General features: G+C 41.5%; 1 protein-coding gene across 1 annotated transcript in view; it reads right to left on the bottom strand.

The window, feature by feature from the left end:
* Positions 1–16763, bottom strand: part of GPR176 (G protein-coupled receptor 176) — a 38274-nt gene extending 21511 nt beyond the window's left edge. Inside the window, exon 1 of the mRNA XM_010024472.1 lies at positions 16535–16763. Coding sequence (XP_010022774.1) covers positions 16535–16763 — 229 coding nt within the window. The remainder of the gene's footprint in view (positions 1–16534) is intronic.
* Positions 16764–17316: the final 553 nt, after the last annotated feature.

Here is a 17316-nt window from a genome sequence, read left to right as displayed (position 1 = left end):
TAATATAAATGCTAGAGGCATTACAGACACGAAGTAAATCGTTAGGCAGAAAGCAAAGTTACAGTCTTGACTAGTCTGAGCCTGGCCATTGTCTAGAATGAGACCAGAAATAGGTTCAGAAACTTTGCAGTGCCTGAGCACTTTCCATTCATTGCCCAAAGGACGTTGACACTGGCCAAAATGCACAAAAATGTATTCATGGGGTCCACAGCTGACGGCACAAGAAATCAGACATTAAAAAAACCCAACCAAACCACCACAACAACAAAACAAACAAATAAACAAAAAAACCTTAAAAACAGAAGTGAGAGAGAAGGGAAATAGGAAAAATTCTCCCCCATGGTGACAGGGAAGGAAGTAATGGAGTTTCAAGAAAAACGCCTGTCAGTGCAGCAGGTGGCGATGGTGAAGATGACAAGACTGATGATGACTTTCGCTATGCTTTTCCCTAGTAAGAATAGTACTTTTAATCAGGACCCACTCAAATGTTCGGTTTCCCACACACAAGACACTCAGCACTGCCTGCAGCGATTATCACCAACTCTTGTTCTTCCCCCAGTGCTAAAATAAAGGTTACAAAATAAGGGGTTGGAGAAGGCAAAGGAAAGAAGGGGAGATTTTTTTTTCTCGTTGGTGACAATCACTTGTATGTGTTAAACAAGTTTAATGACAAAAGTTATCAGAGCCTGTATAGAATCGTAGAATCATAAAATGGTTTGAGTTGGAAAAGACCTTAAGATCATCTGTAAAGAACTTCTTCCTTATATCTAACCTGAACTTCCCCTGTTTGAACCTGTTACCCATTGTCCTGTCAGTCATTGTACAGTCATTGTACAGTCCCTGATGAAGAGTCTCTTTCCAGCATCCTTGTAGGCCCCCATCAGATATTGGAAGCTGCTATGAGATCTCCATGCAGCCTTCTCCAGGCTGAACAACTTTCAGCCCCAACTTTCTCAGCCTGTCTTCGTGTGGGAGGCGACTGTGGTATCAGATTAAATTAAATGGCTAAAGCACCTGTCACTTAATATGGCCTGGCATCCTGAGAACACTATGCCAATATGCTTATCCCCAAGGTGTGGCAGATCAATTCAGCTGTAATGCTGGCACAGGATGGATGGTGCTCCACTACCAGGTGCAAAAGACCATTTGAACATTAATGTAATTTTAATCTGAATAGAGGTCCTGACACTGAATAAGAGTGATCATTTAAAACAAGTTTATGTAAATGAATGGAAGTTTGTGTGTAAACACAGCTTACAAACGATAATGTATAAATTAGCTAGTATATTGCCTGAATAAGACAACAGATAAAAGCTTTGCTCTTAGACACGAGAGATAATGTATTAGGTAAATAATTACAACCATTACTTAGCAACGCAAAAATGTGTACAAAGATGGATACTGTAAAAAACAAACACCAAAAAAACCCCACAAACCAACCAAACACAAAAAACCAAACCAAACAAACAAAAAACACAAACCAAAACCAAACAAACAAAAAACACAAACCAAAACCAAACAAACAAAAAACACAAACCAAAACCACACAAACCAAATCTGAAATAACGCAGGAAGGCTGGCCTGTTGGGATAATTTGCTATCTCTCCCAAAAAAAAAAATCTTTAAAAGATGACTAAACAGATGACATTTGTTGCACAGCAAAAGTAGGTTTTTTCTTTAGCATGCTTGGATAAGTCAGTGGTAAAGCCAAGCACATCAAGTCCATGTCTAAAACAAAGATATTTGAGAAACTCTATTCCTCAAAAGCAAACAATTAAACAAAAAAATACTTTTATTAAAGAGCTGCTGCTGCCTTATATTAATCACGTTGTACTTGATGCTAGCAACTGAACGTATATGGAAATGCAAGAGCAGTTTTACCACTTGAGGCTCCAACACAGACTGCAGAGAGCCCTTGACTTGCAATGTGATACCTGTAGAACCAGTTCACATTCATGCTGTTCTTACTGCTTAGGTCTTCTTTCTACCCTGCAGCAACATAAGACAGCCATCTCACTCCAAGCTGCCACACCAGTCTTAGCTGGATATATAGCACAGAAAGCCAGCAGAGTCAGTTTTCAACAATTTAAAAAAGGAGTGGTCTCATTCTTCCAGACTAGTATTACTGGATGGATACGACCATGCAATATACGAAGATTGCATGACTGAAGCTGGTCCAAGCCTGCCTGTCCCCTAGTCCACAGAGAAACCTTGCAGACAGGCTGTAAGCAGCCCAACTCACACTAATTCACTTAGAAACAGACCTGAACCCTCCACCCCTCCAAACAAAAATCAAAGAAATTCTCTTTCAGATTCTCAGGACTGCAAAGTTACCTGCTCTCTGAAAACAGTCGAATGTATTGGCAGACTGTTAGCAACACTTCATCAATGATGGTGAGATACTGTAACATTATTATCAGACTACTATGCAAACAGCTACCAGCTTTGCTAGCTCTCTCTGTCATATTAAATGAAGACAAACCACTCACTAGCAGTGCATACAGATACCAAAGGCTCTAGAGCCCTATTTGCCCTTCCTAGACATTTCCACATATAATTTGCTTTAGACCCTATCAATAGTAACACCTTTGACCATGTAACCTGCATTTTTGGTCACAAAGCAACCATTTCTGTCCATTGGATTAGCCCCAGAAAACATAAGGTATTTTGAGACGGCGCCTTGTTTGGATCTATCGACATTATACTCTAAGAAATGACTAAAGAAACAGAATCCAAAGCAGTTTTCAGGTCCTTTGGTACCTGAAGTGCAATTTTATTTTCTTAAATGCTTAAAATAATCAAAATAAGTCTCTAGAGGCTGGTACCATATCATGCAGTGTCAGTCTTTGCCAACTGCACAGGTGTTTAAGTATCTCCTTTAACCAGATTCTTTTTTTCTGGTGACTGTGTTTTAAAAACTGAAGAGAATTGTCTTTGCTGTCCTATTACAGAGGCTTGTTAAAATCAGAAAATATTGCGCGGTGGCAATTGCTTTCCCCTCCACCCCCCAATTAAATTGCAGACATAGAGCACTGAACTTAGCCAAATCTAGCATGAACACTAGAAAACTGTACTGGATGAAAATAAGGATAACAGATGAAAATTTTTGTAAGTGTAATAAAAAGCACTTCTGTAATACACTATTGAGTTCTGCAGCTTTTTCTTTCAGTATTATAGTAATTCTGCTGACCTGTACATGATGTTCCTTGCAATGTTCCCTTTTTCTGTTAATGCATCAGTGTTTGGGTGGAGCAGGTAAAATAAGAACTGTGTCTTTCAAAGCGTGCTCAAAAAATACTGATGTGTTAAAGAACAGTATATGTGGCAACATTCCATTATAATTTCCTGATGACTACTAGTCATACACACAGTGTTACTGCATACATATGTGTAGCCTCCTAGACTTAACCTACACAAGATGGAGACATGGTATATCTGCAAAAAACCAGACAGATGTTACATGCAGCCATCACAGGGTATTTGTGCACTCCAAACAAAATAAGATGAATGTTTACCTCTCTGTGGTGTGAATACATGTAGCAAAAAAAAAAGAGCAATCAAAAAGGGCAGGTGGCACAGCTGTTCTGCCAAGGAAAGACAGGAACAGTAAAAGGCACTGAGTTTAGGGCTGGCCCCCTTCCTTTGGTGCTTTGGCCACATGCTTTGGGTAAGTGGGAGTTTGCTGAGGCTACTATGAGTGTTTGCCAGCCAACTGCTGTGGAAGATGCAAGAGGGTGGCATGCAAAGAGGTCTACAAGGTGGTCCCTTGATCCTGACAAGGAGGCTGAGCATATCTGGAGTAGAGGTGAAAACAGGCCACAGGCTAAATAACCAGAGAAGCATGATGAACAGGGGAGCCACGATGGAGGAGTGAGCTAGGAGCCTTCACTGGCAAAGGTACAGATGAGCTTGCTTCTCCACACATGCTCACTCACACATTCATGCTCTTACTCAGTTTCTCTCATATAGACTACATCTTGCTTCATTGATAAGCATTTTACGAAGGGTACAGTACAGTAGGAGGACAGTCATCTTAATTCACTAAAGCAAAAGACAAGCTAAACTGGTAAAGCTTTTAAAAGACTAACATGTTAAGCTCAATGTGCCAGTCAAAGTCCAGGAACGGATACTGCTTACTGGCTGGAATGCAGCACATGTGATCCAGGAGCAGGTTTTTTGTGTATGTGTGTATGTGAAAAGCACAAGGAGTTCTGGGCCCTCATGCTCCTCAGAGGGGAATGGCTGAACTGGAACAGTAAAAAGAAATGAAAAGGTCCCAGGTTAGGCCTACAGCAACACTGCTGCATAGCCTCAGCTCCACCACAGCAGCTCGTGCTTGGGACATGAGTCTCAGGGAAGCACAGTATTCATCTGGGCAAGAGTGGGCTCATATATTGAATACATCTGAGTAGGAAGGACTCAGACTACAGGAAGCAGCAGCAGGTTGCTTTACTAGGCACAGAGCTAGCCAGCTTTGAGATACTGGAGACGAAGGACTGCACGGTAACTTGCCTGTGAGGTGCAAAAGGGAGTGGACCTCCTGGGACCTCCTGGTAGCTCACAAGGAAAAACAGGGTCAGTGGTCTGTCTGTATCAGTAACACAGGGAAGTGTCAGAGGCATGTTCTGGAAGCTCAGTTCAGGTTATCAACCAAGACACTGAAGCCCAGGACCTTCATAACCACTGTCATTAAGAGACTTAGTAAGAGTTCTACATGCTAAGGGGAGACAGAGATCTGGAGTCTCAATGCATGAATGAAATGGTGATGCTGAGAAATGGGGCACCTTTTGGGACAAGACAGACCTGTAAAAGGACAGGCTGGCTGTACCTTTACCAAACAGGAGTCAGGCTGAAAACTGCAGGAAAACATTTAAAGTAGAAGTTGGGGAAAGCCAAAAAAGCACAAAGGAGCATCCGATTCGGACTGACACAGTCCCAACGGGGTTGTAGCTAATGCTCCTCTGAAAAGGCTAAGAGAAATAAACAGCTTAATACAATAAAACTCATTAAAACTACAGACATTAAATGAAAACAACAAAAACCACCCTAGTGCAGTATTTTCCGTATTTTCCAATTAATTCAGGCAACAGCAGTAGAAAATGTATTTTAACCCCTTGTAGTGACTTCGTTGGCTGTTCTACAGCATCAGAGAAATGATCCAGTTATGCTATAAGAAATACAGATACACAACAAAAGTAAGGCCTGCTGGATTCTGAACAGAAGCCAAGTGACAAAAGGTATGTAGAGAAAGATAAAAGAGGTTACACAAGAAGCAAGATCACTTCATATTTTATCAGTCTTCTGGAATAAATTGTTGAGTTCTTGCATGGAATTGCTTTGACAGACAAAGTCATCAAAGGTGGTAGAAAAAAAGCAGACTAAAAACCAAGTCTCTGTCTCCCCAAAAATTACAGGCTGTTTTCCCCAAAGAGAACTGACAGAATGGAAGGAAGGACTACATTTGTCAGGAAGTAAGCCAGCCTATTCATGATTGAGAAGAATGTAAATTACAGTGTTGAATATTGTAACTAATACAGCATATAAAAAAGCAGCAGTCCACATCAATCTTCCAGTAAACCCTAACAGCAAAAGATCATGAGTAGAGAATAAGACAATTAGAGCTCTCCCTGCCGTCACCATTTCAGCTTCACTACTGCTTTTGCTACTAACGTAATTGCCATTTGCATTGTCTGGCTGATCTAATGCCTTATCATGAAATATTGTGCAATCTCTTGTCCAGCTAGCCTTCCAATCCAGGATAGTCTCCTTATTGCAATGTTTCTATGGAAGCTGGCTGACTACGAGGCACCAGTTCTTGTCCCTGCTTCCAGCTGCTAAATCTAATTTAAAGATGCTAAAAATAAGAAAAGTTTACATGTAACAGTACTCTTTAGAGAGCAAGAGGCTGTACTTCCTACAGGAAGAGCATTTAATCAACAGTGAAATGAAGAGGAATACAATACAATAATTCTTCACTGGTGTTTCTGCCATTTGCAAACTTTCTAGCAGTACCTAACCCACTCTCAGAACACTGAACATTTTAAGAACTCCTTCCTTGTTAGATACAGATACAGGAAGTACAGGAAACATAATACAGAGGAGTCTCAAGTCTTTGGACTTCCAGTTCAGCTGTTGCCCCAGTGACCAGCTATACTGGACACCCAAGAATGCAGAGTCATTTACAGATTCTGTGATGGGCTGGTGGAATACAGGGCAGGGACCAAAAGATGTACAGCAGGAAAACAAAACATTATTTTGAGCATTTGGGAATTTTTCCTAAATATTTACAGGATGCATGCAAAATCTACTTTTGTTTTTCCTCTGCAAATCACTTCACACTGATATTCCCACTAGTACATATACAATATACTGTATAATCTCAGAGCACCATCATACCCAAATTACCTAAAAGTGCACTTTGTAGCTTATATTAGGAAATGTGCTTACAGGCTTGCCTTTGTGAAGACAAAGGAACAGAGAGACACAAGAGCAGGTGTGGGAACCCCAATAACCTACTCAGAGAACAGAGCCCCTGCCCAAACCCTCCTCTGGTTGTCACAGGGGAGCCTCCACCCCACGTGCCAGGGCCAGCCCCATCTGTGAGTCAGTGGGAGAGGCTCTCCAGGTCTTCTTTCAGCCTGAGGGTTTAGCCCAGGTGTATGGGAGTCATTGTGGGACACAGGGGATAAGCATTTGGGGATTGTACAAAACTTACCATGGGATGTTTACGGTAGGGAGGAAAAGATGGGTAAAGGGAGAATTCCAGGTGGTCTGGTGAGGGATAATATGGGGGACTAGATGGAGAAGGGGATAAAAGCCATCTATAAACTGGCATTTGGTCAGTTCTTTTCTCTGGCCATGCCCTGCACCTGATCAGTACAATCTATTCCATCTTCTCATTAAACTCCATTTCCAACCCTTCTCATGGGTGAGAGGCTCTCTACTCCATGGGTCTGTGTGCGTGTGGAGGTCCAAGCACAGTAACTGGAGTCAGATCATGGGACATCAGGGCCCACACATCAGGGTGGCAACAACAGAAGAGACAGAGTGTGTATTTGTGTGAGTGTGTGTGTCAGTGTGCAATCACAATTGAAAAATCAAGCCAGACTAGCCAGCAAGTAAGATACGATGCTTAGGGGACAAGTTATGACGTGGCCATAAGTCTGGGCCAGATAACCAGAGGGACAAGAGTGGTCTGTAAGTTAGTCAGTGGAGGGCCAGAAGATCCAAGCCAGCTACTGAAGACACCTTGGGACTTAGAGGTCAGCTACTGGTAAGGTCATAGTTCTGGGCCAGCCACTGGAGAGACCCATCTACACTTGTGTGTCTGTGTGTGAGGCAACTGGAAGACGGATTCTAGGCCAAATTCTGGGTAGACTGGATGGCTAAGAATAGCTGCTACACAGGGATCCATATTGCTTATATATATATATGTGTGTGTGTGTGTGTATATATATATATATATATACACACTTAAGTATTTCATACTAATGGGCTTTCATCCTGAGCAGCCAGAAAGAGGAAGAGGATGAGGCCATTGGCACTTTCTGTGTTTGCATGAGTGCTGGACTTACTTTCTGTGTCAGTCTGTGTGGCTGCTCATGCATATATGTTTATATATGTGTATTGCACACAAACGTGCATGTGTGCCTCTTGGGAATGTGTGCTTAGCCTTGCAGCGGTTGGACATGAGGACATGGAGCTACAGCAGGCTCACCCCTATTAGCCTACAGGATTCAGCAGCACCTAAACACTTACCAGCATCTTTTAGGGGATGAGTGATAAAGTACACAATTTCCTAGATCTTGAAAAATGTTCCCTGTAAGTGGCAAACTTACTTTTTCCAACACCACACGAATTAATTATTAAACAGAAAAGAATAAAATCCTCATTTAAGTGCTCATGATGCCTGCTTAATAGCAAGCCAATAAATGAGATCTGCAGCAGAACTAACATGCATTTAAAATTCTAAGTTCTTGGGTTCATTCATGCCCAAAATACTAACTTACTGCCCATAATACCCAATTCAAAATCTTGACTTATCTAAACTTTCACTGAAGTTCAAAACAGTGATATATACACCATCTGGAATTTGGGCAAATGTAACTCACAGTGAAAAGCAAAATATAACATACAGTCACTTAGTTGAACAGCTCTAGTTCATAGCTGCCATTGAAGTGTTCACATGGGGACTACACACAGCAAAACGATGGCTATCAATCAATTTCACCCTAAACAGGGATCAGTTTAACATCCTCAATACACACAATGTTTAAAGACATCAGCTAACCCCCCAGCACATGTCTGACGAAGGCTCTAGCACACAGTATCCCTGAAGTACCAGGCACTTTCAGGCATAAATCACTGCATCTTGCACATTTCCAGACTTGGTGAATTGCTTTTTTCCCAGTGCCTCTCTTCTACACCACGGTGGTGGTATCTGAGCAGCCCCTCAGCCAAAGCCAGACAAGGTGCCTCTGCTGATGCATAGGAAGAGGAGGAGTCTCCATAGCAACGGGGACCACAGAGGCTCTTGCACCCCTCTTCTTCACCCACTCCCCAGACCCAATTGTTCTTCCAAAGAGAACTGCGTAGCAGTTCACCTGAAAACACATGAACAGCAAAAGCATAATACTTATACCAAACAGACTTAGTCAAGGATGCAACCTGAACTGGGCTTACTGCTGCAGTGTCCATTATTCCTGAGGCTTGGAATCACCCATACAAAAATGTAGGGGAAAATTACTACCATAATGTTATAATACTGTAATATGTTCTTATTAGGCAATTATTAGTACATGCAAATATTACCACTCGTATCATTACATTCACCTGATGCTTATTAGAGTTGATTTTCAGTCACATTTTGCTTTGCCAAACTTTAACTATTCCAGCTAATCAGCAACAAAGTTAATCTATGCAAAGTGCCTGGTTTAGAAGACTTCATTTAAAACAATTCAATTTTTCCTAAGTGACCACCAGTAGAAACAAAACATTATCCTCCCCATCCCCACACCTGTGGAACAGGACTGCAGATTTTTGCTAGAGTGGTTGCAGACATGCCCCTTGATCTTTAGAAATTCTCTCGGCTCAGCCTTTAATCACGTACCTGCAGTATTTTTTACTGCACGATTCCCTGCTCTGTTCTTTATAGAAGATGCCTGTGGTGAATTTCACTGGTAGCTATCCCAAGATACAAATATTTATTCCTTACAAACATGTTACCTAGACTGCCAGTTACTTTAGAATTGTATCCCAGAAGGGATCTATTCCTTTAGCAATTAAGTGCTTTAACAATTCCATTTTACATCTCTGTGCACCGATGACAGAAGAAAAACAAGAATCAAGTGCAAGGACAGGGAGAGGCTGGAGACAAACAGCTCACAGGAAATCTTCAGGAAAAGAGGAAAGACTGAAGCCTTGCCTCTTCTTGTCCTGCAGGACACTGGGAAGGCAGCAGGGGTTGACTTGGAAATCTAGTATCTGTTTCAGAGCACAGTTTTCTTTCAAAGGACACCTCGCTTTTGTATCATCAGTGTGGTGAAACCAGAAAGCAACCAATCTAACCCACAGCTTCCAAAAAAGTGCTGTAACCACTAGAACAGAGTTCAGACTGCATCAGAGCATCCTCAGAGTTTCCAGTAAAATTTCTTTTTATACAAGACAGATTTGAGACGACAAAAGAGCGAGTAACAAAGAGCTTCATTCCCCGAGCCCCAATTAAGGCACTAATCTACAATGTCTGGGAAAGTTTACTTGATATGGGATTATTTGGGATACTTTCTATGCATTTTTTTTTACTAACTGCAAGATGCATATTCAGTCTGGGGAGTAGACGCTGGCACTGAGACATTTCTCATTATAATTTTCATTTTCATTGCATTCTGTATGGGTTTTTTCCTAAATGTCTGAAAAGAATGCATTTTTCTTTAAAGAAAAAATTCATGCCACTTTATCTACATGGCTAACATGAAAATTGTTAACAGACTCAATAACCTCAGGAGCACATGTGGACTCTCAGACCTAGGAAATATGAAAAGAATAGAAACTACAAACCATGACAGTGGGGTATAATCTCGCTTAAAACTAATATGACATGAACATTCAGTTACACCCATGCTACAGTCAATAAAAGCACAACTCATAAGCTTCCCATTTAACTGTAGTTAATGGTACGTAAATAAATGAAAAATCCATGTTAAGAGTGACAGAACCTATACTCTGACCTCTCTCAAAACTGTTATTCCTGGTCTTCCTTTTCCTGAGGACAATAGAGCATGCTATTGTCCATTGGATTTTGCCCATCAATTTTATCTCCCTTTCAAGCTAAACTGACTGCACATGCTGGCTACAAGTGCTCTTTGGAGGTCCTCTTCATTTCCAAGATCCCCTCCCACTACCTACACTCCATTGAAAGCAGCTGCAGCCACCTCCAGCGACCTCTCCCTGCCAAAGCTCAGAATGTTCCCTCTTCCTTCTGTCAAAGGGTTCGGTTGCTCTGCTAAATTAATAATTAGTCTCTGAAGATTGATTATCTCTAATGGCAAGAGAAAAATACCCCCTGTAGAGCAATATTGCTGTATCCCTGTATTCACTGCAAATCTGATCAAGAATCTTTTTCGATAAAAAGGAAGCTATTAAAAATTTACTCAATTTGAAAAGGAACATTATGTGATTCCAAGCTTCACTAAATTAAAAAAAAAAGCATCTTTGATTTGCCATTCATCAGTTGTCAGCTAGTTGTCATTGTCCACACAAACCCTTTTTCAAACTTGTGACAGCCACAAGAGTAAAAGCAGTAACTCCATATTTTTCTGAGCTAGTATTTTTCACAGTTACCATGTTCAAATACTCTATTTTCATAAACTGTTTATTCATTTTTGAATAGCAGCCAAGAATATACTGGAGCTTTTTTGCTAGCTTTTAGGGGGTTTTTTTCCCCCCATGCTGAAGGAGGGGGTGGAGGGAAGAAATGATCTGAATTAAAAAAATACTATACATTTCAGGTTACAAATTTAAGTCCTTAAATCCACCTATAAATGTTTCTCTACACCTTTCACCTCAAGCTCAAAGATCTGAAGCCTCTATTTATAACGAGTAACACCAACAGCATTGGTGATCCCCCTTTGCAACCTTGGCTGCTGTGCGTTACTGAAACGTATTGCAGTGCTAGATGAAGTCCTACCATGCTCGTGCTGCAGTTAATCCTCACAGTATGCTTTGTGTATAAGAGGCCCAAACAGCCCGAGATGCTCCCCAAAAAATGGAAGAGTGGGATCGCTGCATTACCTCCATCTCACATAATGGTCTTCATGATGAAAGATCAAACTAGTCAAAAGCTAGAATGCACGCAGTTCACACAGGTCTCACTCAGAAGGGGGAGAATGCAAAACAAAAACCAAGAAACACTTTTCTAAGGTAATACAACATAATTGTTGCACAGCATGCTTCTCAAATAGTTGAAATTTCTTTACCTTAGGGTTCTTTTATCTGTAAAGCCAATGCAAATATATCTGCACAGCCAAATGTAGCTTCTAGTCTGTTAGTCACTACGGGAGCAGCCAGCAGAGTCTCATTTTCATGGCCCATTTAGCTCAGTCACATCTTAACCTTCTCTTCACCACGATAGAGGCAACAAAAACTCATCTCCCCTTGAAAGTCTCCTGAACTTTCCAGTTTCTATACTTGCCCTGTAAGAACAACCATCAGTGGCCTGCATTGCTCTGGGACATGCTGACCATTATGATCACAATAAATCATACAAAAAGCTGCAGCTTAACTGTTCTCCAGCAAGAAGAACCGACTACCCATGCACATGGGAACACTACGAATTTTTCCAGTGGTACTTGTCAGTCCTCTTCCAAATAAATCCCCACACAATCATCAATTTTCATCATTTTTCTTAAATTTTAATTAAAAAAAAAAAATCCCAAGCAGAACTTTACTCTTGCTCACAGAGGAGCAACTTTAGAAACTGCATGAGAAACTGTGCTTTTGACATCGATTTGTATCATTGATGGCACTACTAGTATGACAATAGGTGGCACAACAACCTTGTGAAGTGAATGGACCCTGAAATGAGAACCCAAAGAAAGACAGATAGGGTAACATGCCAAAAGAACCCACAAAACCAAACAAAAACACATGAGGATGGAGAATATGGTCTCCATCTTCAAAACTTCAGTAGTTTGACAAGGCTGAAGTTCTAAACCTCAATTTTATTTTATCCTTCCTTTTATCAGCTTCACATGAACAATACTAACCCTTTGATATGAGCCATTTGAATGTGCCAGCTAAGGACCCTAGCCAGTATTACCGTGACAGCAAATTATCTCTCAATTCCACAAGTAATCCTGACTTTGTCGTCTTAGCCACATCCATTTGATGGCAGGTGGAGGGAACTAGCCTGAAATGCAAGTCAGACAACGCAAAACAGTTCCCACAGTTCTTACAAGGCAGTAAAAAAATGATCTAAGTCAGGCAGAATATACAGGGAACCGCAGAGCACATTGATCTGTGCAGAATTAGTGGAAATGAAGTAACCAATCTCAAAGCAAACCTCTTCCATTGATGACTTCCACATCCTTTCAAAACAAGTCAGGACATGACAAGCTCGAATTTCTTGACGTGTTTTACCAGTCAGGATTAAATCAACCAGCACTGACAGCATGTGTTGCTTCTCATATCACACTGCTCCTGTCTGCATCATTCCAGTGGCAAGTTAAATCAGCTAGTTCCTCCCTTTAGTGCCTTTCACTTTCCCTCATATTTAAGGTAATGAAAGTTGCTGTCTTACACACAGAAATTCAGCACAATGGCTTTCCTTTTGCTAAGCCAATTAGGCACAATTGAGGAATCCAAAAAATAGTTATCCATGAGAGAAGCAGCATAATTACTTTGTCTTCTACTCTCCTACAGTAATTTTTCTTAGAAGCAACAGCTGTAATCACGCTGTACCTGCACAGCTATGGCCTAAGCAGACTGAGTGCAGCTCACCTGACCCCACACCAGAAACACATCTCTATGCACTTGCCATTCCAGAATTCCTGAGGCATCTACTCTCTTGATTGCAAGGATTATGAAGTATATGTGTGGATCAGAAAAGGGAAGTGGTAATGAGAGGCATAGGTCTTTTCCTTGCTTTTCTGCAGAAGCTCAGCACACTTGTATTTTTTTCTGTAACATGTTCCACGTTCCCAAGCACAGTTCAAACAACAGAATGAGAAAAACCAGTGGCAAGCATTTGTTTCATTCTAGTCCTGAGTTAACAGTTTACAGGCTAGAAAATGACATTACTAGTGTCATGGTTTCACTCCAGTTGGCAAGTAAATACTCGCTCACTCCCCAGTCCCCTGGTCGGACGGGGAGGAGAACCAGAAAAAATACAGAGAAAAACAGTGTTAACAAGGCCTTCTAGTCTCACGCATACCTGGTACCTCACCTTGTGCATTTGGTAAGTAAGGTCCACCAACATGTGTGAAGCATTTAAAGCTCCCCAGATGTACTCCCCATTTCATGCACCCAGCTAAGCATCACAGACAGAAATGGCTTGCAAGTCTTGAATATGCTGTGAATCTTTCCTTTGTAGAGGCAAATCAAGCTGCTGATCAGGATAACTAAATTGACCAAATTCCTCCCTCCAATGCCTCCTGTCTTGTGCAGAAACCTCATTGCAGGCTACATTGCAAGGGAGTGCATAGTGGGTTGAAAGCACAGAGATGCAGATTTCCCCTTCTTATTCCTCAGTCCTTGAATATTAAAATCATAGCTAGTCTGCTAAGTGAGAAATTCAACACAAACAGTGGAAGAGCAACAGTAGGAAGTTTCTGCAAACTGACTCGAAGTCAGCTACTTCTGGTTGGTTCTACCAGTTAGGTCCTCTGACATACATGTCACATCCAGGTTCAAGCTTTGGCAAGCTTGTGACAACTACATAATCCTTTTTATAGGCAAATAGAAATTCTAGAATCTAGTATCATTGTTATTGCTACCTAAAATAAATTGAAGATGTGCTTTCAATGTATAGCGAAGTAAATAACCACAGCATAATGTACATCTCTCTCACAACTATCACATCCTTCTGCACAGCAGGAACCCAAATTAAATTCACAACACTGACTGTGATTCTTCCCTCTTGTAGGACGTGGTCCTCTTTGCACTGTAGACTGCTGCTTACATCCCAGTGTCCATTATCAAGACTTAGACATCCACGTCTGTTCCCTTTCAAGCTAGAAGCAGAAATAATTTCTTTCTTTTAAAAGAGTAGTGCTGTTTTATCCAATAGCAAAGTGGCCTGGGCACACACTGACGTTGTGGGAATGTACAAGTTGCGCATCCACACAAACCAGAAAGGATTCAAATCCACCTCATGGTTTAGCGGGAAGGAGATTCCTAATTCCCCTTGAAGGGTTTCCCCTCTGCAAAGGGGAACTTGAGACTTGCAGCTCAACTGAGGGGCTCACCTGATGGAGAAAAGAGCTGGACATCACCCACGCTCTAAGGATCATGGCAGAGAACAAACGAAGAGGTAAACTTAATTAATGGCTTGTACAACTGTAAGCATCAGATAAATATCAAGTTGTTCTCCCCTGCTGGTGCAGGAGATAGTGTGCAGCACACGCACAAGCAAAACTTCTGGCACATATGAGAGTTGAGCATGCAGGCACAGAAACCCTGAGACCTTCTGGAAATCCAAAGCTTTAGCTTCTTTGTGGCTTTGTTTCCATTCAGTGAATAGAAAATAGGGATGATATGGGAAGACACGTTTAAAGATTCTCAAGTTTTAAGGTGTTACGATAGCGCGTCTCATAAATATTCTCAAAATAGTGTTTTGGGGCAGCAGGGAGACCAGAAAACAAGGCACTTTAAAAAAAAAAAAACTTAAAACTGTTTTCCATCTCTGTAAACTCTCAATGCTTGCTGCTAACCTTTGTCATTGGACTACTGCATTTTCATATTTTAAAAATACATCACTTCCTCTCCTGTTTTGCTCTTTCATAGGGCTGGGGAAGTTACTGATCTGGAAGATTCATCAGCCTCCCAGCCATCCAACCTGCATATAAACCCCTTAGGTCCAGCTCTTTTCAGAGAGCCTACCTCTCGAAAGCAAACTGCAGGACTGCCAAACCATGACTTACAGTAACCTTGGCAAATCTATAGCTATGGTATTTATTGATTGGTTGGTTGGTTTTTAAGAACTCCTAGCTGCTGAAGGTATGATTACATGACAGTGTCTGTTTTTTTCTTCAAATAAAATTGGAAGATCCATGCTCATGAAAGTAAGTCTGGACACATAAACCACATGTATGTTCTTACGACTAAAACCCCAAAGGATGAAGAATATGAATGAATTCTGACTTTTCTCATCTGATGTTCTTGGTTTTTAGGACACTATCTGCTGGCTATCATTTTGTGCCAGGCACCATCAAACACACTGAAAGAGAGCTCTTTTCCCATGCTATCTATGTGCTAAATAGAAAAAAGGCAAGAACAAAGAGGATTACCCGCACTGGGCAGAGGAATAATTGAGGCCAAAAGACTGTAATTTACAGTAACAAGCAGTAAGCATACCGCTGACTGAGGCCAATGCTGTTCCAAGACTATGCTTACCATCTTATAAGAAATTATTTAAGTGATGCTAAATATTGCCAAGAAGAAATCAATATTAGAATTAATTACCATGGCCACAGAAATGGATTTTAGCATTACTCAAGATCAGGAAAACCAAAAATCTTTGATAGTAAGAGACAGTGACCATTAGCAAAATCCTACTGAACTTTCCTAGAGAGCTCAAGACTTTCTCTGCCAAGCCTTGTGTGAAAAGCCTCATAATTTCCAGTTACCAGCTTTAAATGATTTAGTTAGTAGCAGCATTTTACTGAAACCCAGCTTACTGATCTCCCTAACAGTGCTAACTTGACTCAACATAAGGCATATTTATTTTGCCTTTTGTAAGCAATGCACATGTATTCCTAACAAAATAACATGCTATATGCATCTAGAAAGCAAATGTACACACGTCTGTAAAATTGTATGGCAACATATTACTAGTTTACTACCACACATCTACAGTGTATGATTCCTACTTTAAGGATAACAAGTAAGCAAGATTGCACAAGGTTATACATTTTTATACGCAAACACAGAATTTCTGCATTGTGAAACAGAAATCGAGTAAAACTTGTTTAAAACACTCCACACCCTTTCTATGGTAAAGAGAACAGATCCCACTACAGTTGAAACTAAAGGTGTAATCAATGCATTTAATTTTTGCCCATTTAAATTGTGACAGAAAAGTTTACAAAGTAATACATACATACAGTGTAACATTTTCTGCTGCGATTAATAGAATTTTATAGTAATAGCTTTTACACATCACAAACCCAAAAGGAACATGAAATCATACACCTGAGGACCTAAAATGCAGAAAGAAGGGTCACCACAGCAGCAAGTTATGCTGGTTACCATTTGGTCTGCAGTCCCTGGCTGTAAGGGTAAATAAACCACATCAACAAAAAACTCCCGCAACACTCACCCAGCAAAGAGCCTACAAAGATGACGATTTGCACCGTGGTGGTGAAATGCCTGTAGGTCTGTTCCTCACTGTGTTCCTCGCTCTCCGCGGCCCCAGCCTGGCTGCCGTTCCCACCCTGCCACACCATCTGCCCGGCCGAGGCGTTCCTCATCTCCAGGGCTCTGGTGACAGCCTGGTACGGAGGATGCTCGCTTTCATTCCTCGAGATCCAGCTTTTGTTGTACCCCATGGCGAAGATCCTGCCTTCCTTGCTGACACCTAACAACCACAGGTTACTGAGCCCTTGCCTTCAGTGACTGACTGGAGCCCACAAGCAAAAAGGCACTTCTGAGGACAAAGCCCTGTCTCTGACACTTGGAGGCATCTTCACCGTATTTCTGCGTGCCAGAAAGCAGGGTTGGCTTCTCACTTTTCCACCTTGTAAATTATGATAACCGGTAAAGGAAAACAGAAAATAAAGCAGGCTCCTCCTCGCGATCAGCTGTCCCGTATCTCTTGCTTCACGATACTACAGCGTTTCCTCAGCATGGTTTATTGCAATAAACGTGCATGAGGAAACCACAGTGCACACCGCAGCTCATCGTCCTAACCCCGACAGGTCATCTCGCACCACAGCGTACACGCTCACAGGCACATGGACTTCCTACACATCAAAGGCAGTTAAAGTTAACGGACCACAAGCCCTGTTCCCCCTCCGCTCTGCCCTGGCGTTAGCACTTCTCACAACCCCGAGGGAGGAAGGACACCTCTTCCCCCGTGCCACATATCCTAGCGCTCTCTTC

Source organism: Nestor notabilis, unplaced genomic scaffold (genome assembly GCF_000696875.1).
Source record: "Nestor notabilis isolate BGI_N333 unplaced genomic scaffold, ASM69687v1 scaffold15131, whole genome shotgun sequence".
Lineage (NCBI taxonomy): Eukaryota > Metazoa > Chordata > Aves > Psittaciformes > Psittacidae > Nestor > Nestor notabilis.
The sequence above is the reverse complement of the archived record's forward strand: the minus strand, read 5'-3'. Positions and strand labels throughout refer to the sequence as shown.